This window comes from Ranitomeya variabilis, chromosome 3 (assembly GCF_051348905.1).
Source record: "Ranitomeya variabilis isolate aRanVar5 chromosome 3, aRanVar5.hap1, whole genome shotgun sequence".
Taxonomy (NCBI): domain Eukaryota; kingdom Metazoa; phylum Chordata; class Amphibia; order Anura; family Dendrobatidae; genus Ranitomeya; species Ranitomeya variabilis.
In genome coordinates this window covers 606,535,765-606,561,626 of record NC_135234.1, presented here as the reverse complement: position 1 = coordinate 606,561,626, position 25,862 = coordinate 606,535,765, and the positions used below count along the sequence as shown (strand labels likewise).

General features: G+C 47.1%; 1 protein-coding gene and 1 long non-coding RNA gene across 2 annotated transcripts in view; one reads left to right on the top strand and one right to left on the bottom strand.

The window, feature by feature from the left end:
• Positions 1 to 25,862, bottom strand: part of CNMD (chondromodulin) — a 146,335-nt gene that overhangs the window by 80,309 nt on the left and 40,164 nt on the right. Inside the window, exon 3 of the mRNA XM_077297305.1 lies at positions 13,315 to 13,455. Within this exon, the coding sequence (XP_077153420.1) occupies positions 13,315 to 13,455 (141 nt within the window). The remainder of the gene's footprint in view (positions 1 to 13,314; positions 13,456 to 25,862) is intronic.
• LOC143816653 (uncharacterized) overlaps positions 1 to 25,862 on the top strand; it is a 36,529-nt gene that overhangs the window by 315 nt on the left and 10,352 nt on the right. The window contains exon 2 of the long non-coding RNA XR_013223973.1: positions 17,974 to 18,230. This is a non-coding gene — a long non-coding RNA (uncharacterized LOC143816653). The remainder of the gene's footprint in view (positions 1 to 17,973; positions 18,231 to 25,862) is intronic.

The following is a 25,862-nucleotide window of genomic DNA, read 5'->3' as shown; positions in this document are numbered from 1 at the left end:
ATGGATAGGAAAAGGGACTCTGCTCAGATGCTGCTTTGTGGTGATTAAGTGTGGCTGTCCACACAAAATATAAATCTTCGACTGCCCTCTGCCAAACTGGGGCCTAAATTTATTGGCCCCTATGAGGTCATCGAAGTAGTGAACCCGGTAACCTATCGCCTCCGTCTTCCTCCCTCCTTAAAACTCCATGTCTTTCATAGGTCTTTACTTAAACCCTTGGGGGCAAGAGGGAGGATACTGAAGCTGCTCCTCCTCCAGTCTTGGTTGAGGGACATATGGAGTTGGAGGTACAACATATTGTGGATTCCAAGCGGGTTCGGGGGTCTTTGCAGTATTTGGTATATTGGAGGGGGTATGGTCTGGAAGATTGATCATGGGTACCAGCCAGATAGGTAAACGCTGACCGCCTGGTTCGTGCATTCCATGCCCGGCATCCTGGGAAACCTGGGGGTCCGGAAGTCCCCCATTGAGAGGGGGTACTGTCATGATCTGCTCAGTTTGTGGGATTAGGTAGCTCAGAGGTTAATCTGGACGGCCTCACTATGGGATTCTGGGAGGCTTCTTATAGTCTCATTGTGGGGTCATTCCTCGTCGCTTATACTCTGACCCTTGGCCAAGTGTGTGTGACCCTGTTGTGCCTGTGTCTTTGCCTTGTGTCTGTGCTTTGCGCCTGTGCTACTTTATGCTTGTCTGGTTCCGATCTGGTTCTGTCCCCGTTAAGAGTTCTGCCTGTCCCTCCTGTACTGCGCTGCTATCTCCATCTATAACTCCTTGCTTACGTTCTGACTATTCTCTGATCATCCCTCCTGTACTGTGCCGCCCTCTCCATGTATGACCCCTGCATGTGCCAGTGCTGACAGGATCCTGATAATAGCTGGACATAGCAGTTGGATCGAGGGTTGGCTTTTTAAGGATAGGCGTGATTGTGGCATGTTTGAAAGCAGAAGAAAAGGTACCAGAAGTTAGTGATAGGTTGAAGAGGTGGATTAGGGATGGGATAAGAGTGGTTGTGAGGTTGGGGAGGAGGTGGGATGGGGTCGAGAGCACACAGATGGTGAGGTGCGATTTGGAGAGGAGACAATTAAGCTTCCCTTCAGTGATGTTGGATAGGGAGGTTATGGGGTTTGGGCATTGGTCTGGTATACAAAGGCTTTGTGGTGTTTGAACAACGAAGACTTGCCTTGCTTGGTCGATCTTATTTTTAAAGTGTGTGGCAAAGTCATCAGCAGAGATGAGGGAGGTTGGAGGGGGCAATGGGAGCGGAGGAGGGAATTAAGTTTGAATAACTGTTTGGGGTTGTAGGATAGGGAAGATAGGAGGGTTGTGAAGTAGGCCTGTTTAGCAGAGGTGAGAGCAGATTTGAAAACAAGTGTTGCCTGTTTGAATGCAGTGAAGTCGTCTTGTGAATGTGTTTTCTTCCAACGCCGCTCTGCAACCCTGGACACTTGCCGGATCTTTCTAGTGGTGTTATTATTCCAGGGTTGTCTATTGATATGTCATACTCTGCCATGAACGAGAGTGGCAACTGTGTCAATAGCTGATGCGAGAGTGGCATTATAGAAAGCAGTGGTACTGTCTGTGTCGTGGAGTGAGGATATTTATGCCAGTGGTAGGATAGAGTCAGAGAGTGTGTGGATGTCTAGGTGTGCGAGGTTTCTGCAGGGGTGCGAATGTTGCTGGACATGGGTGACCGGTGAGGAGGACAGGGATGAGAAAGTGAGCAGATGGGGGTCGGTTAGAGGGAGAGGGGAGGTGGTGAAGTTAGATAGACAGCAGAGACGGGTGAAGACCAGGTCTAGCGTATGTCCATCTGTGTGCGTGGCTGCGGAGGACCACTGAGTAAGTCCAAAGAATGAAGTAAGGGACAGAAGTTTGGAGACTGTTGACTGAAGGGTATCAGTGGGGATGTTGAAGTCACCCATGATGATAGTGGGAATATCAGTGGAAAGAAAGTCAAGAAGCCAGGTAGAGAATTGGTCAATAAAGGTAGTGGCCGGGCCCGGAGGTCGGTATATGACGGCCACTTGGAGGTTGGAGGGAGAGTAGATGCAGACAGAGTGGACTTCAAAAAATAAGGGAGGATAAGGGAGGGTAGAGGTGGGTTTGGGTTAAAGGTGCAGTTAGAAGAAAGGAGAAGACCCACTCCTCCACCATGTCTGTTGCCGGGGCGAGGGGTGTGGGTGAAATGGAGGCCTCCGTAACACAGCGCAGCAGGGGAGGCGGTGTCAGAGGATGTTAGCCATGTTTCTTTGAGGCCGAGGAAGGCAAGCTTGTGAGTTAGAAAAAGGTCATGAATCACATGAAGCTTATTGCAGATTGAGTAGGCATTCCAGAGTGCTCCAGAGAGAGGGAGCAGGGGGTGGGCGTCAGTGGCACGAGTTTTATGTTGGAAAGATTGCGGTAGTTCATATTAGATAGGGAGTGGTAGGAGGGGGTAGTAATGGGAGACATGAGCTGTGGGGGTCCAGGGTTGGGAGATATGTCACCAGCAGTGAAAAACAGAGAAAGGGAGAGCAGGTGGGAGACAGAGAGTGGCCGGCTTGTTTTATGTTTTATTAGGACAGATTTGAGGTTGAGGAGCAGGTCAGCAGAGTATATATGCCCCCCATCCTGTTATATATGATCTACATCCTGGTATATATGTCCCCATCCAGGTATATATGGCCCCCAAGCCAGGTATATATGGTCCTCCATCCAGGTATAAATAGCCCTCCATCCTGGTATACATGGCCCCAAATCCTGAAATACATGGCCCCCCTTCCTGGTATATATGGACCCCATCTTGATATATATGATCCTCATCCTTGTATACATGATCCCCAATCCTGGTATACATGGCCCCATCCTCATCATGGTATACATCGCCCCATCCCCATCCTGGTATATATGGCCCCCATCCCCACCCTGGTATACATGATACCTCATCCTGGTATACATGGCCCCCATTACACCGCACACATTAAATAATAATTGATTCTACTCACCTTCCTTCCTCTCCCTTGCAGCGCAGCGTCCTGTTCTGATGCCAGCAGTTAATTTCAGCATGTAAGCAGCGCATGACGTCAGTGCCATGGGTCCCCACATGCAGAGGTCAGCTGCCAGAATATTCACTGCTTCCCATGCCCAGAACTATGGGTTTGGGGAGCAGTGAGAATTCATTCTCTTTAATTGCGGACACCCAGGTTAGCTGCAACTAACGGCTGGGCGATCATGTGTGCCCGTTATTAAAGAGAATAAATACTCACTGCTCTCCACTCCCATAGTCCCACACGCCTCTTGGTGCTGGCTTTAGTGCATAAATGTGGGAGGAGCTATGGGTGTTGGGAGCAGTGAATATTCATTCTCTTTAATAATAGCATACACACTGGCTAGCTAATTTAGCGGCTGCAGCTAACAGTGTACCCGCGATTAAACAGAATGCATATTCACTGCTCCCTACAACCATAGTCCCTCCCATCTCTTGACGCTGGCTTTAGTGCACAAAGGTGGATGGGACTATGGGCTTGTGGAGCAGTGAATATTCACTTATTTTAACAGTGGGTACACGTGTTAGCTGCAGCCGACGGCTCCTGCCTGTGACCTGCTCCTCCGCTGCTGCCTATCCCCCACCCCACAGCCGCACTATAAGACGGACTTCCCACTTTCCTCCAAAATTTGGGAGGAGAAAAGTGCGCCTTATAGTCAGAAAACTACAGTAGTTTTATGTCATAGAAGAAATGATTAAAATATCCTATTGAATGACAGCAAGCAGAGTATTTGAAAACAGGAACAGTTTTATACAGAACCTTTATAGAAAAATGTATTTATTTGTCAGAAGTGTAATACCCATTTAAGGCTGGTTTCACATGTGCGTTTAAAAACGCAGCGTTTTTAACGCAAACGCATTTGGTGCAAAAACGCATGTAAACGCGTTTAACGCTGCGTTTTTTAGACGCATGCGTTTTTGCATGTGGTAAAAAAACGAGGCGTTTTGACGCGTTTACAAGCGTTTTTTCCTGCGTTTGCGTTTTTGAAACGCATGATGAGAAGTTTGTGACAGCTGCCAATCATCAAAATCAACTAGAAAACCCACTATAAACAGAAATAGCTAGGGTTAGGGTTAGGATCCCTAGTAACCCTAGGGATCCTAACCCTAACCCTAGGGATCCTAACCCTAGGGATCCTAACCCTAACCCTAGGGATCCTAACCCTAACCCTAACCCTAGGGATCCTAACCCTAACCCTAACCCTAGGGATCATAACCCTAACCCTAGGGATCCTAACCCTAAGCCTAACCCTAGGGATCCTAACCCTAACCCTAACCCTAGGGATCCTAACCCTAACCCTAACCCTAGGGATCCTAACCCTAACCCTAAGGGTTAGGATCCTAACCCTAAGGGTTAGGGTTAGGATCCCTAGGGTTAGGGTTAGTGTTGTGAACTATACTTTTTGGCTCCCTCTTGTGGTCACTAGTGATTTGGCACTTGGATTGTCTTTTACCAGGTTGGTGCTCACCTGCTTCGTTAGGCCTGGAGTGTTGCTATTTAAACTTCCTGGATTCTCAGTCCAGTGCCTGGCATCATTGTAATCAGTTCACTTCTGTTTGCTCCTGTCTTCAGGTCCTGGTTCTTTGCAAGATAAGCTAAGTTCTGCTTTCGTACTCTTGATCATTTGCATTGTTCATATTTTTTGTCCAGCTTGTACAATATGTGATTCCTGTTATTGCTGGAAGCTCTAGGGGGGCTGATATTCTCCCCCCACACCGTCAGTCGGTTTGGGGGTTCTTGGATATTCAGCGTGGATATTTTGCAGGGTTTTTTGCTGACCATATAAGTCTTCTTACTATATTCTGCTATTAGTCAGTGGGCCTCTCTTTGCTAAATCTAGTTCATTCTTACGTTTGTCTTTTCTTCTTACCTCACCGTTATTATTTGTTGGGGGCTTGTATTACTTTGGGGTCTTTTCTCTGGAGGCAAGACAGGTCTTATTTTCCCTGATAGGGGTAGTTAGTTCTCCGGCTGGCGCGAGACGTCTAGGACCAACTTAGGCACATTCCCTGGCTGCTGTTAGTGTTTGCGCTAGGATCAGGTATATGGTCAGCCTAGTTACCACTTCCCTATGAGCTGGTATTTATGTTTTGCAGACTTTGCTGTAATCTTTGAGGTCCCCTGCCATTGGGATCATAACAGTATGCCAGGCCAATAAATAGTTAATGCATTGCTGAAGTGGGATTAAAAGAAAAGAAGTTCTGAGTTTTTTTTTTTTTTTCTTCCTCCCCTTTATCTCTGAGTGGCTTGAAGCTTTGCTGCAGACATGAATGTTCAGACCTTGATTACTAGTGTGGATCAGCTTGCTGCACGTGTGCAGGGCATTCAGGATTTTGTTGTTAGCAGTCCTATGTCAGAGCCTAAGATACCTATTCCTGAGCTGTTCTCTGGAGATCGATTTAAATTTAGGAATTTTAGGAATAATTGTAAATTGTTTCTATCTTTGAAACCTCGTTCGTCTGGAGATTCAGCTCAGCAAGTCAAAATTATTATCTCCTTCTTGCGTGGCGACCCTCAGGATTGGGCTTTCTCGTTAGCGCCAGGAGATCCTGCATTGGCGGATGTTGATGCGTTTTTTCTGGTGCTCGGATTGCTTTATGAGGAGCCTAATCTTGAAATTCAGGCAGAAAAAGCTCTACTGGCCATCTCTCAGGGCCAGGATAAAGCTGAGGTGTACTGCCAAAAATTTCGGAAATGGTCCGTGCTTACTCGATGGAATGAATGTGCTCTGGCAAATTTCAGAAATGGCCTTTCTGAAGCCATTAAGAATGTGATGGTGGGTTTTACAATTCCTACAAGTCTGAATGATTCTATGGCGCTGGCTATTCAGATTGATCGGCGTTTGCGGGAGCGCAAATCCGCTAAACCTCTGGCGGTGTTGTCTGAACAGACACCTGTCTCAATGCAATGCGATAGAATCCTGACTAGAATCGAACGACAAAATCATAGACGTCAGAATGGGCTGTGTTTTTACTGTGGTGATTCTACACATGTTATATCAGCATGCTCTAAACGCCTAACCAAGGTTGTCAGTCCTGTCACCATTGGTAATTTGCAGCCTAAATTTATTTTGTCTGTGACTTTAATTTGTTCATTGTCTTCCTACCCTGTTATGGCATTTGTGGATTCAGGTGCTGCCCCGAGTCTTATGGACTTGTCGTTTGCCAAGCGCTGCGGTTTTGTCCTGGAGCCTTTAAAGGTTCCGATTCCTCTCAGAGGAATTGATGCTACGCCACTGGCGGAAAATAAACCGCAGTATTGGACACAAGTGACCATGTGCATGACTCCTGAACATCGGGAGGTGATTCGTTTTCTTGTTCTGCATAAAATGAATGATTTGGTCGTTTTAGGTCTGCCATGGTTACAGACCCATAATCCTGTTTTGGATTGGAAGGCTATGTCTGTCTCAAGTTGGGGTTGTCAGGGAATTCATTGCGATTCTCCGCCGGTGTCTATTGCTACTTCTACTCCTTCAGAAGTTCCTGAGTATTTGTGTGACTATCAGGATGTATTCAGTGAGTCCAGGTCCAGTGCTCTTCCTCCTCATAGGGACTGTGACTGCGCTATAGATTTGATTCCTGGCAGTAAATTTCCTAAGGGACGATTATTTAATTTGTCTGTACCCGAGCATGCCGCGATGCGTTCTTATGTCAAGGAGTCTTTGGAGAAGGGGCATATTCATCCATCCTCTTCCCCTCTCGGTGCGGGATTCTTTTTTGTGGCCAAGAAAGACGGGTCTTTGAGACCTTGTATAGACTATCGGCTTCTGAATAAAATCACTGTTAAGTTTCAGTATCCGTTGCCGCTATTGTCAGACTTGTTTGCTCGGATTAAGGGCGCCAAGTGGTTCACCAAGATAGATCTTCGTGGTGCGTACAACCTTGTGCGCATTAGGCAGGGAGATGAATGGAAAACTGCATTCAATACGCCCGAAGGTCATTTTGAATACTTGGTGATGCCCTTTGGGCTCTCTAATGCCCCTTCAGTGTTTCAGTCCTTTATGCATGATATCTTCCGGAAGTATCTGGATAAATTTTTGATTGTGTATGAAAATATAGAAGTAGAATGGCACTAGGTGTCTTCTCCGCACACCAAACACAAATTCAAGATATGCCAAAGTCTCAGATTTCCAATTTGTTGGAATATGGATACATGCGATTCAGTTTAGAACCTCTATGGCAAGCGAGAGATAATAGCGTTGGGGTGGTGCACACCGTTAATAGCAATAGACATCCAAATCATAAGAGAATAGAAGTGGCACTCACCCAAGATGCTGTATAAAAAAGTGTCCTTTATTCAGAGCATATACTCGCAGACATAAAACGGAGAGGCGGCTGGTGAGGAGAGGAGTGCAAGAGGAGGCAAGAGGACGACGGCCGTTTCGCGCCTGCGCGCTTCCACGGGTCGAGGTGCGTGAGTTAAGAACGTCATGTCCTATATAGGGAACTAAACGTCTTCATATAACCAGGTGAAATCATTAAAAACACATTTGGATATACACACCAAATTAAGCCGATAAGCAAGATAAATATATATAATAGGAACATACATGTAAAGTTACATATAGGAAGTACAAAATCTGCGGCTCTTAGAGAAAAACAGACATGTCCAATTTGTCATTTAGTCCAGTAGCGCCCTGTGCATTTGATTCAATTATCCACCTCGCTTCACATTGCAATAATGTTTTTCCACGATCACCTCCATTCTGTGGATTTTTTACAATTTCTAAGCCCGCAAACCGTAGTACATTTGGATTTGCGCTATGTACATCATGCATGTGTTTTATGAAGCGGGGGCAGCCCTTACCAGAAGAGACCGAATTATAATGTTCTCTGAACCTATGAAATAATGGGCGAATAGTTTTGCCTATGTAAAAAAAAATGACATGGGCATGAAATTAAATAAACCACATAACGCGATTTACAGGTTATCAATTGTCGGACTGTGTGACAAATGGGGCCGATACATATAGGATTATCAAGAAGTCTATATTGACAATAACTACAACTTCCACATTTGTGGTTTCCTTTAGGTTGCAGCTTATTCAGCCAATTAGAGTTTTCATTAGCTGACAGGCGGTTTTTTACAAGAAGATCTCCCAGATTATTTACGGTTCATACGTGCGTATTATAGATTTGCGGACGATGTCTTTATTGTGTGGGATAGTTCTGAACAGGAATTCGGGAATTTTGTTTCTTATCTTAATAATCATAACGAGGACAATATGCAATTTACTGCTTCTTTTGGAGGGTCGTCATTAGAATTTCTAGATGTTAAAATTGAAATACCGGAGGGTAAAATCGGTAAAGTCGGTTCGTCTTCTCCCTGGGTGCCGCCACCTTCCAAAATGACGGGCGCATGCGCAGTGCGCCCGCCGAATCTGCCGGCCGGCAGATGCGTTCCATGTACATTTTGATCACTGTGGTAAACTTATCACAGTGATCAAAATAAAAAAATAGTAAATGACCCCCCCCCCCTTTATCACCCCCATAGGTAGGGACAATAATAAAATAAAGAAAATATTTTTTTTTTCCACTAGGGTTAGAACTAGGGTTAGGGTTAGGGGTAGGGATAGGGGTAGGGTTAGGGGTAGGGTTAGGGTTAGAACTAGGGTTAGCGTTAGAATTAGGCTATGTGCACACGGTGCGGATTTGGCTGCGGATCCGCAGCGGATTGGCCGCTGCGGATTCATAGCAGTGTTCCATCAGGTTTACAGTACCATGTAAACCTATGGAAAACCAAATCCGCTGTGCCCATGGTGCGGAAAATACCGCGCGGAAATGCTGCGCTATATTTTCCGCAGCATGTCAATTCTTTGTGCGGATTTCGCAGCGTTTTACAGCTGTTCCTCAATAGGAATCCGCAGGTGAAATCCGCATAAAAAACACTGGAAATCCGTGGTAAATCCGCAGGTAAAACGCAGTGCCTTTTACCTGCGGATTTTTCAAAAATGGTGCGGAAAAATCTCACACGAATCCGCAACGTGGGCACATAGCCTTAGGGTTAGGGTTGGAATTAGAGTTAGGGTTGGAATTAGGGCTAGGGTTGGAAATAGGATTAAGAATAGGCTTGTGGTTAGGGTTATGGTTAGGGTTAGGGGTGTGTTGGGGTTAAAGTTGTGGTTAGGGTTGGGGTTAGGGTTGGGATTAGGGTTAGGGTTGGGATTAGGGTTAGGGTTGTGGTTAGGGGTGTGTTGGGGTTGGCTTGTGATTAGGGTTATGGCTGGAGTTGGGATTAGGGTTAGGGGTGTGTTGGGGTTAGGGTTGGGATTAGGGTTAGGGGTGTGTTGGGGTTAGTGTTGGAGTTAGAATTGAGGGGTTTCCACTGTTTAGGCACATCAGGGGTCTCCAAACGCAACGTGGCGCCACCATTGATTCCAGCCAATCTTGCGTTCAAAAAGTCAAATGGTGCTCCCTCCCTTCCGAGCCCCGACGTGTGCCCAAACAGTGGTTTACCCCCACATATGGGGTACCAGCATACTCAGGACAAACTGGGCAACAATTATTGGGGTCCAATTTCTCCTGTTACCCTTGCGAAAATAAAACATTGCTTGCTAAAACATAATTTTAGAGGAATGAAAAATGATTTTTTTTTTCACGGCTCTGCGTTGTAAACTTCTGTGAAGAACTTGGGGGTTCAAAGTGCTCACCACATATCTAGATAAGTTTCTTGGGGGGGTCTAGTTTCCAAAATGGGGTCACTTGTGGGGGGTTTCTACTGTTTAGGCACATCAGGGGCTCTGCAAATGGAATGTGAAGCACGCAGAACACTCCATCAAAGCCTGCATTTCAAAACGTCACTACCTCCCTTCCGAGCCCTGACTTGTGCCCAAACAGTGGTTTACCCCCACATATGGGGTATCAGTGTACTCGGGACAAACTGGGCAACAACTATAGGGGTCCAATTTCTCCTGTTACCCTTGGGAAAATAAAAAATTGCTTGCTAAAACATCATTTTTAAGGAAAGAAAAATGATTTTTTATTTTCACGGCTCTGCGTTGTAAACTTCTGTGAAGAACTTGGGGGTTCAAAGTGCTCACCACATATCTAGATAAGTTTCTTGGGGGGTCTAGTTTCCAAAATGGGGTCACTTGTGGGGGGGTTCTACTGTTTAGGCACATCAGGGGCTCTGCAAATGGAATGTGACGCACGCAGAACACTCCATCAAAGCCTGCATTTCAAAACGTCACTACCTCCCTTCCGAGCCCTGACTTGTGCCCAAACAGTGGTTTACCCCCACATATGGGGTATCATCGTACTCAGGACAAACTGGACAACAACATTTGGGGTCCAATTTCTCCTGTTACCCTTGGGAAAATAAAAAATTCTGGGCTAAAAATCATTTTTGAGGAAAGAAAAATTATTTTTTATTTTCACGGCTCTGCGGTATAAACTTCTGTGAAGCACTTGGGGGTTCAAAGTGCTCACCACACATCTAGATTAGTTCCTTGGGAGGTCTAGTTTCCAAAATGGGGTCACTTGTGGGGGAGCTCCAATGTTTAGGCACACAGGGGCTCTCCAAACTCGACATGGTGTCCGCTAACGATTGGAGCTAATTTTCCATTCAAAAAGTCAAATTGCGCTCCTTCCCTTCCGAGCCTTGCCGTGCACCCAAACAGTGGTTTACCCCCACATATGAGGCATCGGCGTACTCAGGAGAAATTGCCCAACAAATTTTAGTATCCATTTTATCCTGTTGCCCATGTGAAAATGAAAGAATTGAGGCTAAAAGAAATTTTGTGTGAAAAAAAAGTACTTTTTCATTTTTGCGGATCAATTTGTGAAGCACCTGAGGGTTTAAAGTGCTCACTATGCCTCTAGATAAGTTCCTTGGGTGGTCTAGTTTCCAAAATGGGGTCACTTGTGGAGGAGCTCCAATGTTTAGGCACACAGGGGCTTTCCAAACGCGACATGGTGTCCGCTAACGATGGAGATAATTTTTCATTCAAATAGTCAAATGGCGCTCCTTCCCTTCCGAGCCTTACCATGTGCCCAAACAGTGGTTTACCCCCACATGTGAGGTATCGGTGTACTCAAGAGAAATTGCCCAACAAAATTTAGGATCCATTTTATCCTGTTGCCCATGTGAAAATGAAAGAGGCTAAAATAATTTTTTTGTGAAAAAAAAGTACTTTTTCATTTTTACGGATCAATTTGTGAAGCCCCTGGGGGTTTAAAGTGCTCACTATATAGTGCACATCTAGATAAGTTCCTTGGGGCGTCTAGTTTCCAAAATGGGGTCACTTGTGGGGGAGCTCCAATGTTTAGGCACACGGGGGCTCTCCAAACGCGACATGGTGTCCGCTAAAGATTGGAGCCAATTTTTCATTCAAAAAGTCAAATGGCGCTCCTTCCCTTCCGAGTTCTGCCGTGCGCCCAAACAGTGGTTCACCTCCACATATGAGGTATCAGCGTACTCAGAACAAATTGGACAACAACTTTCGTGGTCCAGTTTCTCCTTTTACCCTTGGGAAAATAAAAAAATTGTTGCTAAAAGATCATTTTTGTGACTAAAAAGTTAAATGTTCATTTTTTCCTTCCATGTTGCTTCTGCTGCTGTGAAACACCTGAAGGGTTAATAAACTTCTTGAATGTGGTTTTGAGCACCTTGAGGGGTGCAGTTTTTAGAATGGTGTCACTTTTGGGTATTTTCAGCCATATAGAACCCTCAAAATGACTTCAAATGCGAGGTGGTCCCTAAAAAAAATGGTTTTGTATTTTGTTGTAAAAATGAGAAATCACTGGTCAAATTTTAACCCTTATAACTTCCTAGCAAAAAAAAATTTGTTTCCAAAATTGTGCTGATGTAAAGTAGACATGTGGGAAACGTTATTTATTAACTATTTTGTGTCACATAACTCTCTGGTTTAACAGAATAAAAATTAAAAATGTGAAAATTGCAAAATTTTCAAAATTTTCGCCAAATTTCTGTTTTTTTCACAAATAAACTCAGATATTATCGACCTAAATTTACCACTAACATGAAGCCCAATATGTCACGAAAAAACAATCTCATGCGTTTTTTGCTGCAAAAAAACACCGCTAGAAATTACTACAGGTTGCATTTTTGCAACAAAACGCAAGCATAAAAAAATGCATGCGTTGCCAAAAACGCATCAAAACGCATGCAAAAAAAGCATGCATTTTTAATGTTAAGTATAGAAAAAAAACGCATGCGTTTTTTAGCGCTAAAACGCAGCGGCAAAAAACGCAAGTGTGAAACCAACCTAATTCCATAGACTTATGACTTAAAAGAGTGAATTCATATATTCACTGAATACAGATTTTACCTCAGAATTGAGAATTTTTCTTATAAGATATATTACAAAGCTGCTTATTTTCATGCGTAATATTGATTTATGTAATAAGCATTAAAACGACGGTTACACTTTAACTTCACATATTTTCATAGATCCCGGTAACCACAAAGACAGAGCCAGACTACTTTCATTAGTGTCAGGTCAGTGTAAGGTGTACATTTTTCATTGGACCTGTCCATCAGCCGAACATTGAATTGTAAGTCCATACATTAGTTGTGTTTTGTTAGCTCTTCATGCCTGGTCTGGACACAACTGATCAGAACACGCTTCATTTTATGTTTTTTTGATTTTGCTCTAAGACCAACTAAAAGCAACAACTTGGACCAGATGAAAAGGAACAATCCCATAAAAATCTATGGGATCAGTTCCCGTTTCAGTTTCCCTTGAGGGTTCTTATACCACACTGAAGGGATCAAGGACTAGACGGCTGTATGAATGAATAAGAACTCTAAAACATAATATTTTCATTACAAAAAAGACCAGTAAAACATTGGGCATGTGATCTAAAAAGGGGGCTGTCAATGTTACAGGTGGTCCTGCATGTTGTCTTTATTGTAAAACTGTGAATGCGACCATTACAATTTAACAAATAATCAAATGTCTTATATACAAATACACGAAAAAAACAGAATTCCCAATAATCTGGAACATGATCATTCTTGTATAATAATTATTGTAAAAAAATAATTTCTCGGGGCTTTACATTTGCTTCTATGAATCATAAAGCATTCATTGATCAATTTCATCTTTTGGACCCTAACTTCTTGACCATTTTATTTTACAATTTGGGGTTAAAATAGATTTTGGTTGTACATATTGTGGATTATATTTTATTTTGTAATTTGAGACCTCTCTGACTGATGGAAACTGGAGTTATAAGCCCTGTTATCATGAGGATTTCTTGAAAAGCTTGCTTGATACAGACTTACTACCCGAACTCTACAAGATAATAGAAACAGCAGTACTCACAATCTGGAAATCATGCACCTCTACAGCTTCATCATTACCCGTTCCAGTCTTGAATGTTTCTAGATTGTTCCCAGCATCAATTTCCATTGATCCTTCTTGTATCTTGCCATTGATGCTCATAGTATAGTGAACGTTATAAACCTGCAAAAGCAATAATATAAAGTAAGAAATAATAATGTTGGAGCCATCGTGGGAATACATAGTCTTCCTTCCTTTCCCTTCTAAACCACAAATATTGACATATAGTACTAGTGTATTTTACAAAATTCCTTTAAATGTACATTTTGGCCCCGATTAATCAAAACAATTTTGACAGAATTCTAGTACAAATTGATTTGCAAAGAAACAAATTTTTTTAGCAACTCCGAGTTGCGCAAATTTTTTATGAATTTTGACATTTTCATGCCAGTTTCTCTCAGTACTGCCAAAAAAGGCAGAACCAGGGTGGGACATGGATGTAACACCGCAACTCATCAAATTTGTGATGAGCTGTTATGTTCCCTATGCCCAAAATCTTACTCTAGTCAGGGAGTGGAGTAAGAGTTCTGGCAAGGCACATGGAAATCATCTGTCAGATTTGGAGTATGATTCCCACCAGATGCTCCTGATTCATAAAGAGTGCGGGCCTCTTCATGAATCCGGAACGACTGACTTCAGCATGCCCCCAATTCATCAAGACCAGCGATCCTTGCCAATCTTGATAATGGGGCAGAATAGAGTGCAAGGCTCCTGATTCATTAAGAGGGTTGCACCTCCATGTGACTTTCCAAAAATCTTACTGCAGTCCCTGTAGGATCTGTGGTATAACGAATGCCGCCACTCGTCATTAATTTGAGGATCCAGATGGAGTGAAAAAGCTAAAAGTTTCAAAATTTTAGAGCCGCAGTCAAGTTGTGCTAAAATTTTGTGAATTTAAAAGCTTTTTATTGCAGAATATATACAGTGATGGCATTGTTATAGAACAGGAGATGAACCTGCAATCTGAAATACCATTGTCCTAAGCCAGACGACTCCTTTAAAAATCTTTCCTGATTTGTTATTTTTAGCATTCATTTCAGTTCTGTACTGAAAGTAAAGTAATAACGTCACCATTTTTGAACACCCTGTCAGAGTCGTTAGTGTTAATGGCCTATGTTGAGTCAGGATGCAATGTGCATCATGTGAAAATACGCGAGGCCGGCTGCAAAATATCTCTGTGCGGCGTATTCTAATGCTGTTAAATGTGCATGAAAAGTGCTTGATAAGGCACTGGGAGATGGAAATGATGAGAAGAGGATGAAGAGATGGCTTTATGCTATGATTTGTTAGAAAAAAGAATATTCACACAAGCTGAATTTTAAAATAGTGGACAGGGTGAAGAACATGTTTACTTTGCATCTAATACATAAAGGTAAAAAACGAATGGAAGGCCTCACTCTGAACTCAGCACTTACATTTCCATTCTTCCGCCACTAAATATTCAATCTGATGACATTCACTAGCTTTTATGTTTTGACTGAAAAATATATTTACCTGACTAGTACATAGAATGTTTTTCTAAGCAACGTATTGATGCGTATGCCTTTTATAATAATCAGATTCGAACTCTATGTAACGAATACATGGGTTTAAAAGGAAACTGAGTGGAGATTCATGCCGCCTATCATTAATCACGATTCAATAGAGAAAAAGGACCAGCCCATGTAAACTAGTGTGAACAGGCGCCTACCAAAAAAGCATATATACAACAAATAGTAAGGTTGCACCATCTTTAATATAATGCTAGGAGCGTCACTCTGTCCGAAGCCTTTATAGACTGTGCAAGCGCGACGCACCTGCGCAGTCTGGACCCCACAAAGTTACGCATCTGGGGATAAGGATTGTGGCCCAGGAGGGTTGTGGTGCCGGAATCGGCACCTGCACAGTCTGCGCTTTCTGGCGCCATTTTTATAGTGAATCTATATATAGAATACGTCAGCGGAGCAACCAGCCACTTTCTACTGAATATATATAGAAAATACATCAGTGCAGCAAGCCAGTGACTTTTTACTACACATGACAGAATGGGAGTGCAGGATGGGAGCAGCACATGACAGAATATGGGCGCAGAATGGGTGCAGCACATGACAGAATGGGGGAGCAGGATGGGAGCAGCACAAGACAGAATGGGGGTGCAGGATGGGAGCAGCATGACAGGATGGGGACGCAGGATGAGAGCACCACATGACAGGATGGGGACGCAGGATGGGAGCAGCAGATGACAGGAGGTCAGCACCGTATGACAGGATGGGGAGGCAGGATGAGAGCACCACATGACAGGATGGGGGCACAGAATTGGAGTCGCACATACCAGGATGGGGCAGCACATACCAGAATGGGGGCGCAGGATGGGAGCAGCACATGACAGCATGAGGGTGCAGGATGGGAGCACCACATGACAGGATGGGGGCACAGGATGGGAGCACCACATGACAGGATTGGGGCGCAGGATGGGAGCACATTACAGGATGAGTGCAAAGGAAGAGAGTAGCACATGACAAGATGGAGGTGCACAAAACAGGATGAGGGCGCAGGATGGGGGCTGCACATGACAGGAAGGGGGCACAGGATGGGGGCTGCACATGACAGGAAGGGGGTGCAAGACGGTAGCAGCTCAAGACAAGATTAGGGTGCAGGATGGAAGCAGTACATACCAGGATGGAGACAATATACCAATATAAATGCTCGCCACCTGGGCGTAGAACGGGTTCAATAGCTAGTAAAATACACTGCTCAAAAAAATAAAGGGAACACTGAAACAACAGAATATAACTCCAAGTGAATCAAACTTCTGTGAAATCAAACTGTCCACTGGTTGAAAGCAACACTGGTTGACAATCAATTTCACATGCTCATGCTATTGTGCAAATGGATTAGACAACAGATGGAAATTATTGGCAATTATCAAGGCACATTCAATAATAGAGTGGTTCTGCAGGTGGGGACCACAGACCATCTCAGTGCCAATGCTTTCTGGCTGATGTTTTGGTCACTTTTGAATGTTGGTTGTGCTATCACACTCGTGGTAGCATGAGACGGACTCTACAACCCACACAAGTGGCTCAGGTAGTGCAGCTCATTCAGGATGGCACATCATTGCGAGCTGTGGCAAGAAGGTTTGCTGTGTCTGTCAGCATAGTGTCCAGAGGCTGGAGGCGCTACCAGGAGACAGGCCAGTACACCAGGAGACGTGGAGGGGTCCATAGGAGGGCAACAAACCAGCAGCAGGACCGCTACCTCAGCCTTTGTGGAGGAACAGGAGAAGCACTGCCAGAGCCCTGCAAAATGACCTCCAGCAGGCCACAAATGTGCATGTGTTTGCACAAACGGTTAGAAACCGACTCCATGAGGATGGTCTGAGTGCCCTATTTCCACAGATGAGGGTTGTGCTCACAGCCCAACACCGTGCAGGATGCTTGGCATTTGCCACAGAACACCAGGATTGGCAAATTCGCCACTGGCGCCCTGTGCTCTTCACAGATGAAAGCTGGTTCACACTGAGCACATGTGACAGAGTCTCAAGACGTCATGGAGAGTGATCTGCTGCCTGCAACATCCTTCAGCATGACCGGTTTGCCAGTGGGTCAGTAATGGTGTGGGTGGTATTTTTTTGGAAGGCCGCATAGCCCTCCATGTGCTCACCAGAGGTAACCTGACTGCCATTAGGTACTGAGATGAGATCCTCAGACCCCTTGTGAGACCATATGCTGGTGCGGTTGGCCCTGGGTTCATCCTAATGCAGGACAATGCCAGACCTCATGTGGCTGGAGTGTGTCAGCAGTTCCTGCAAGATGAAGGCATTGAAGCTATGGACGGGCCTGCCCGTTCCCCAGACCTGAATCCGATTGAACACATCTAGGACATCATGTCTCTCACCATCCACCAATGTCACGTTGCACCACAGACTGTCCAGGAGTTGGCAGATGCTTTAGTCCAGGTCTGGGAGGAGATCCCTCAGGAGACCATCTGCCGCCTCATCAGGAGCATGCTCAGGCGTTGTAGGGAGGTCATACAGGCACGTAGGGGCCACATATACACAACAGAACATAATTTCCTTGTCTTGAGGCATTTCCCCTGAAGTTGGACCAGCCTGTAATTTGATTTTCCACTTTGATTTTGAGTATCATTCCAAATCCAGACCTACATGGGATATTAATTTTGATTTACATTGATCATTTTTATGTTTTATTGCTCTCAACACATTCCACTATGTAATGAATAAAGATTTGCAACTGAAATATTTCATTCAGTGATATCTAGGATGTGGTATTTTAGTGTTCCCTTTATTTTTTTTAGCAGTGTGTAAGGAAGGATTACTTTAGAACAATGAAACTGCATTGCTGCCATAGATTGGCCAATATATGTGAGCCCAATTGCCATGTCAAGGCGCCCTTTGTAAATTGGGTCCCTGTCCTGATATGTCACCTCTAATGGGCAAAAGGCCTACAATTTATGGGGCAGGAAAGGACCTTCTTTGTATATTATGGTGGAACCTTACTTTTTGAGGGCGCCTGTTCACACTAGTCTAAATGTGCTGGTCCTTTTTCTCTATTGAATTATATCCTTTTGGACATGTGCACTTCCACTCCCATTAGCCACAGGTGATTTTAAACAGATTAATTTCCATTATACTTTCCTTAGGCCGTCACGTGAGTAATCACGTGACCGTGACGTCACGGAAGGTCATGCAGCAAGCAGAGTACCTAGCGGCTCAGCCCAGCAGCGCTGACAGATTGTACGGAGGTAACGGGCGCGGGTTTTCTGCCACCGGCCGGGGCAGTGCCTGCAGCCCGCACTTCTGAAAACGACACCAGGCTTTCACCTGATTCTACCCCTTCTGGACTACACAAATGGATGCAAACACGGAAGTGTGCATCGTGTAAAGACTGCTCCACCAGGTATATATTATTTTATTATCATCTTTTAAACACACATTTTTGGATATATCCTTGCTAGGTGGTTATAACATTTCTATCAGTCCTATTAGTTCCACCGATAATTGTTTTTAACAGACATTCCTTGATTTTCCTTGGCGGCTGTTACATTTTTAGTTCCCTGTTCTTATCACTAGGTGACTATTTTTATATACACCTGTGTTCGCAGTAGTTAAGTTTAAATCTTTTATCTCTAAACTCTGGTCTTCAAAATTAAAAATTTCCTTTTTTGGATACCAGCGCAGATAGTTTTCAATTTTCTTTTAAATATTGATTAGAGACTGCAAAGGAGGATAGTCCGGATGGTGGATAAGTACCACTGTCCCCGCTATAAAAAGCATCCTCACAAAATGATACTGCTGGTAATGTTTTTAGGGTGGTGTTTTTAGGGTGATGTGCCGTGTTCTTTTTTTGCCATACATAGCGTTTTGCATTTACCCCCAAAACTACTTTTCTTTCATTTGACCAGAGCATCTTCTTCCACATGCTTCCTTTGTCCACTACATGGCTTTTTTAGACTTCAAACAGAACTTATGGCATGCTTTCAAAACTGATACTCTTCTTGCCTCTCTAACATGAAGAAAAACTAAGTAGAATATGCAACTAAGGTTCAAAAACTAAGCAAAATCGAAAGAAACCTTATATGTTCAGATCCTGGATAAAACCAATTCTTTATTTAAATCTCTAAAAGCATAGAACACTAACAATCAACATACAAGCAACCGTGCTGGACTGAAACTGCCCCTTGCACTATGTATCCTGAATTGCCCTGCCTTGCAGTGGAGGTTGGCACCCTAAACAAATAAACGAGATAGGCGCCCCCGCTCAGCGTCGGCTATCCACTACTTCTCCTATCTGTCATCTATACAATGTGGTCATGAACATGAAGGCCAGAATTGTAGAGTATTCATCAGTTGTCCTGTTGACTCCCACCTGAGCTGTGGATATCCGCAGCTCCCCCATTGTGACCATAGGCCTCTTGGATGTCAGTTTTGGTAAGCAGCCATGTCTTGGTAGGTTTGCAGTCGTGCCTTACCCCTTATTTTTTGGATGATGTATCGAACAGTGCTCCATAATATAGTCAGAGCTTCGGCTATTTTTATTTTTTCTTTAATAACCTAACCATGCTTTACTCTTCTCCAAAATCTCTGACTTGTATGGTGTGTTCCTTGGTTTTCATTATGCTATTTGATCCATAATGTTTTCAAACAAACCTTGGAGGCCTTCACAGAATAGTTGTAGTTATACTGGGTATGAATACTTTCTCAATTCACAATATATAGTAAGATAGCGCTTACTGCGTGTCTTGGGGGACACTCGCTTGGCAATGGGATAAACGCACACAGGTCTGATTTTCTTACAAAAACAGTCTATTTGGTTTATTTCGACATCAGCATAAACCGCAACCTCAGAAACTTGGTAGTATGCAACAGTCTGAACACCGTCTGTACACATTCGGCTTTACAGTGGAACCATAGTCCCTCACTGACCCCGGTCAGCATAACATGGATTACATTCCGTTACCTGTTGGCATCCATCACGCAGGTTCCCGGATGCCTCTTATTCTCAGAGGTATCCCACAGACATCTCTCACTGACCCCAGTCAGTATCACTCATGGTTATCAGACCATCCAATCTGGAGGTATCTCACAGGCCTCCTTGCTCTGGCTCAGACTAGCCAGCACTTGCTCATATGCCAAACACACCTCCATTGCATAGCCCTAACCCTGATCGTGACATCACTGCAAGTCCTTAAACACATGACCATCTTAGGTGTTCAGACACACCCCTTTGGGTGGGCATGTAGGTGACTGGTCCCACCCATCTCTCCAAGTCACCTGGAAGCCTTCCCAATGTAAAACAAATCCCTCAGCAGTAGATCTGCTGAGCAAAACACTCCCAGGCTTCCATCACAGGGCCACCCACCTCTGCGATACATACTGCCCATTAATCACATGACCAGTCGCCATGCCAATATATATATATACAGCTCTGGTTTGTCTGATTTTTCTCTTTAGAGGTATATTTTTGAGTAAAATGTAAATTGTTCTTTTATTCTATAAACTACTGACATGTCCGATTTTCCAAGCAATACATTTTGTATTTTTTTTCTGATAAAGAATATGGTCAAAATTAAAAAATACGTCTTTCAGACCTCAAACAATGCAAAGAAAACAAGTTCATAATCATTTAAAAACAATAATAGTAACGTTTTAACTCAGAAAGAGTTCAGAAATCAATACTTTGTGGAATAACCATGATTTTTAATCGCAGCTTTCATGCGTCTTGGAAAGCTTTCCACCAGTCTTTCACACTGTTTCTGGCACAGAGAGTTAAGCAGTTCTTCTTTGTTTGATGGCTTGTGTTGTGACTATCCATCATCCTCTTGATTACATTCCAGAGATTTTCAATGGGGTTCAGGTCTGTGGTGGTCTTAATTTTTGCCAGAGCTGTGTACATATATATATACAGGTCCTTCTCAAAAAATTAGCATATAGTGTTAAATTTCATTATTTACCATAATGTAATGATTACAATTAAACTTTCATATATTATAGATTCATTATCCACCAACTGAAATTTGTCAGGTCTTTTATTGTTTTAATACTGATGATTTTGGCATACAACTCCTGATAACCCAAAAAACCTGTCTCAATAAATCAGCATATCAAGAAAAGGTTCTCTAAACGACCTATTACCCTAATCTTCTGAATCAACTAATTAACTCTAAACACATGCAAAAGATACCTGAGGCTTTTAAAAACTCCCTGCCTGGTTCATTACTCAAAACCCCCATCATGGGTAAGACTAGCGACCTGACAGATGTCAAGAAGGCCATCATTGACACCCTCAAGCAAGAGGGTAAGACCCAGAAAGAAATTTCTCAACAAATAGGCTGTTCCCAGAGTGCTATATCAAGGCACCTCAATGGTAAGTCTGTTGGAAGGAAACAATGTGGCAGAAAACGCTGTACAACGAGAAGAGGTGACAGGACCCTGAGGAAGATTGTGGAGAAGGACCGATTCCAGACCTTGGGGAACCTGAGGAAGCAGTGGACTGAGTCTGGTGTGGCTACAGGTGCCGCATTCCCAAGGTAAAGCCACTTTTGAACCATAAACAGCGGCAGAAGCGCCTGACCTGGGCTACAGAGAAGCAGCACTGGACTGTTGCTAAGTGGTCCCAAGTACTTTTTTCTGATGAAAGCAAATTTTGCATGTCATTCGGAAATAAAGGTGCCAGAGTCTGGAGGAAGACTGGGGAGAAGGAAATGCCAAAATGCCTGAAGTCCAGTGTCAAGTACCCACAGTCAGTGATGGTGTGGGGTGCCATGTCAGCTGCTGGTGTTGGTCCACTGTGTTTCATCAAGGGCAGGGTCAATGCAGCTAGCTATCAGGAGATTTTGGAGCACTTCATGCTTCCATCGGCTGAAATGCTTTATGGAGATGAAGATTTCATTTTTCAGCACGACCTGGCACCTGCTCACAGTTCCAAAACCACTGGTAAATGGTTTACTGACCATGGTATTACTGTGCTCAATTGGCCTGCCAACTCTCCTGACCTGAACCCCATAGAGAATCTGTGGGATATTGTGAAGAGAAAGTTGAGAGATGCAAGACCCAACACTCTGGATGAGCTTAAGGCCGCTATTGAAGCATCCTGGGCCTCCATAACATCTCAGCAGTGTCACAGGCTGATTGCCTCCATGCCACGCCGCATTGAAGCAGTCATTTCTGCCAAAGGATTCCCGACCAAGTATTGAGTGCATAACTGAACATTATTATTTGATGGTTTTTTTGTTTGTTATTAAAAAACACTTTTATTTGATTGGACGGGTGAAATATGCTAATTTATTGAGACAGGTTTTTTTGGTTATCAGGAGTTGTATGCCAAAATCATCAGTATTAAAACAATAAAAGACCTGACAAATTTCAGTTGGTGGATAATGAATCTATAATATATGAAAGTTTAATTGTAATCATTACATTATGGTAAATAATGAAATTTAACACTATATGCTAATTTTTTGAGAAGGACCTGTATATATATATATACTAGATGGCAGCCCGATTCTAAAGAATCGGGAGTCTAGGATCCATATATACTTTATTTATTCAAATGTAAGAATAATTTGGTGGGCGGGGCCCCACGGCCTCCGATTTGGTGGGCGGGGTCCCTCTGCCTCCGCTTTGGTGGGCGGGGCCGCTCGGCCTTCGATTTGGTGGGCGGGGCTCCTCGGCCTCCGATTTGGTTGGTGGGGCCCCTCGGCCTCCGATTTGGTGGGCGGGGACCCTTATCCTCCGATTTGGTGGGCGGGGACCCTCGGCCTCCGATTTGGTGGGCGGGGCCCCTCGGTCTCCAATTTGGTGGGCGGGGCGACTCGGTCTCCAGTTTGGTGGGCGGGGCCCCTCGGCCTCCGATTTGGTTGGCGGGGCCACTCGGCCTCCAATTTGGTGGGCAGGGACCCTCGGCCTCCGATTTGGTGGGCGGGGCCCCTCGGCCTCCGATTTGGTTGGTGGGGCCCCTCGGCCTCCGATTTGGTGGGCGGGGACCCTCAGCCTCCGATTTGGTGGGCGGGGACCCTCGGCCTCCGATTTGGTGGGCGGGGACCCTCGGCCTCCAATTTGGTGGGCGGGGACCCTCGGCCTCTGATTTGGTGGGCGGGGACCCTCGGCCTCCGATTTGGTGGGTGGGGACCCTCGGCCTCCGATTTGGTGGGCGGGGCCCCTCGGCCTCCGATGTGGTGAGCGGGGCCCCTCGGCCTCCGCTTTGGTGGGCGGGGCCGGGCCCCTCGGCCTTCGCTTTGGTGGGCGGGGCCTCTCGGCCTTCGATTTGGTGGGCGGGGCTCCTCGGCCTCCGATTTGGTTGGCGGGGCCCCTCGGCCTCCGATTTGGTTGGCGGGGCCCCTCGGCCTCCGATTTGGTGGGCGGGGACTCTCGGCCTCCGATTTGGTGGGCGGGGACCCTCAGCCTCCAATTTGGTGGGCAGGGACCCTCGGCCTCCGATTTGGTGGGCGGGGACCCTCGGCCTCCGATTTGGTGGTCGGGGACCCTCGGCCTCCGCTTTGGTGGGCGGGGCCCCTCGGCCTCCGATTTGGTGGGCGGGGTCCCTCTGCCTCCAATTTGGTGTGCGGGGACCCTCGGCCTCCGCTTTGGTGGGCGGGGCCCCTCGGCCTTCGATTTGGTGGGCGGGGCCCCTCGGCCTCCGATTTGGTTGGTGTGGACCCTCGGCCTCCGATTTGGTGGGCGGGGACCCTCGGCCTCCGATTTGGTGGGCGGGGACCCTCGGCCTCCGATTTGGTGGGCGGGGACCCTCGGCCTCCGATTTGGTGGGCGGGGCCCATCGGCCTCCGATTTGGTGGGCGGGGCCCCTCGGCCTCCGATTTGGTGGGCGGGGACCCCCGGCCTCCGATTTGGTGGGCGGGGCCCCTCGGCCTCCGATTTGGTGGGCGGGGCCCCTCGGCCTCCGATTTGGTAGGCGGGGCCCCTCGGCCTCCGATTTGGTGGGCGGGGACCCTCGGCCTCCAATTTGGTGGGCGGGGACCCTCGGCCTCCGATTTGGTGGGCGGGGCCCCTCGGCCTCCGATTTGGTGGGCGGGGCCCCTCGGCCTCCGATGTGGTGGTCGGGGCCCCTCGGCCTCCGCTTTGGTGGGCGGGGCCGGGCCCCTCGGCCTCCGATTTGGTGGGCGGGGCCGCTCGGCCTTCGATTTGTTGGGCGGGGCTCCTCGGCCTCCGATTTGGTTGGCGGGGCCCCTCGGCCTCCGATTTGGTTGGCGGGGCCCCTTATCCTCCGATTTGGTGGGCGGCGACTCTCGGCCTCCGATTTGGTGGGCGGGGACCCTCGGCCTCCGATTTGGTGGGCGGGGCCCCTCGGCCTCCGATTTGGTTGGCGGGGCCCCTCGGCCTCCGATTTGGTGGGCGGGGACCCTCGGCCTCCGATTTGGTGGGCGGGGCCCCTCGGCCTCCGATTTTGTTGGTGGGGCCCCTCGGCCTCCGATTTGGTGGGCGGGGACCCTCGGCCTCCGATTTGGTGGGCGGGGACCCTCGGCCTCCAATTTGGTGGGCGGGGACCCTCGGCCTCCGATTTGGTGGGCGGTTACCCTCGGCCTCCGATTTGGTGGGCGGGGACCCTCGGCCTCCGATTTGGTGGGCGGGGACCCTCGGCCTCCGATTTGGTGGGCGGGGACCCTCGGCCTCCGATGTGGTGGGCGGGGCCCCTCGGCCTCCACTTTGGTGGGCGCGGCCAGGCCCCTCGGCCTCCGCTTTGGTGGGCGGGGCCGCTCGGCCTTCGATTTGGTGGGCGGGGCTCCTCGGCCTCCGATTTGGTTGGCGGGGCCCCTCGGCCTCCGATTTGGTTGGCGGGGCCCCTCGGCCTCCGACTTGGTGGGCCGGGGACCCTCGGCCTCCAATTTGGTGGGCGGGGACCCTCGGCCTCCGATTTGGTGGGCGGGGACCCTCGGCCTCCGATTTGGTGGGCGGGGACCCTCGGCCTCCGATGTGGTGGTCGGGGCCCCTCGGCCTCCGCTTTGGTTGGCGGGGCCGGGCCCCTCGGCCTCCGCTTTGGTGGGCGGGGCCGCTCGGCCTTCGATTTGGTGGGCGGGGCTCCTCGGCCTCCGATTTGGTTGGCGGGGCCCCTCGGCCTCCGATTTGGTTGGCGGGGCCCCTCGGCCTCCGATTTGGTGTGTGCTCTGCCTGGGGCCACTGTGCTCTGCCTGGGGCCCCATATGCTGCCTGGGGCCCCTGTGCTCTGCCTGGGGCCCCATATGCTGCCTGGGGCCCCTGTGCTCTGCCTGGGGCCCCATGTTCTGCCTGGGGCCCCTGTGCTCTGCCTGGGGCCACTGTGCTCTGCCTGGGGCCCCATGTTCTGCCTGGGGCCACTGTGCTCTGCCTGGGGCCCCATAAGCTGCCTGGGGCCCCTGTGCTCTGCCTGGGGCCCCATGTTCTGCCTGGGGCCACTGTGCTCTGCCTGGGGCCCCATATGCTGCCTGGGGCCCCTGTGCTCTGCCTGGGGCCCCATGTTCTGCCTGGGGCCCCTGTGCTCTGCCTGGGGCCACTGTGCTCTGCCTGGGGCCCCATATGCTGCCTGGGGCCCCTGTGCTCTGCCTGGGGCCCCATATGCTGCCTGGGGCCCCTGTGCTCTGCCTGGGGCCACTGTGCTCTGCCTGGGGCCCCATAGGCTGCCTGGGGCCCCTGTGCTCTGCCTGGGACCACTGTGCTCTGCCTGGGGCCCCATATGCTGCCTGGGGCCCCTGTGCTCTGCCTGGGGCCACTGTGCTCTGCCTGGGGCCCCATATGCTGCCTGGGGCCCCTGTGCTCTGCCTGGGTGTAGGACACTGGTGACGTCACTTATCTCCGGACATTAGCTCCGGACATTAGCTCCGGACATTATCTCCGGACATTAGCTCCGGACAAAGCCACGGAAGTTGGCACAAATTGCAGGAAGTAGTATTCTAGGCAATTATATATTAGATATATATATATACATTAATATTTTACAATTTTTTAATGGTTTAATTTTTTTCCTTTAAGCATTACTTGTACCAGTAAGCTGATCATTTCAAGAGGATCGGTCTGACACTAAGTAGAATCTTTGTTTATT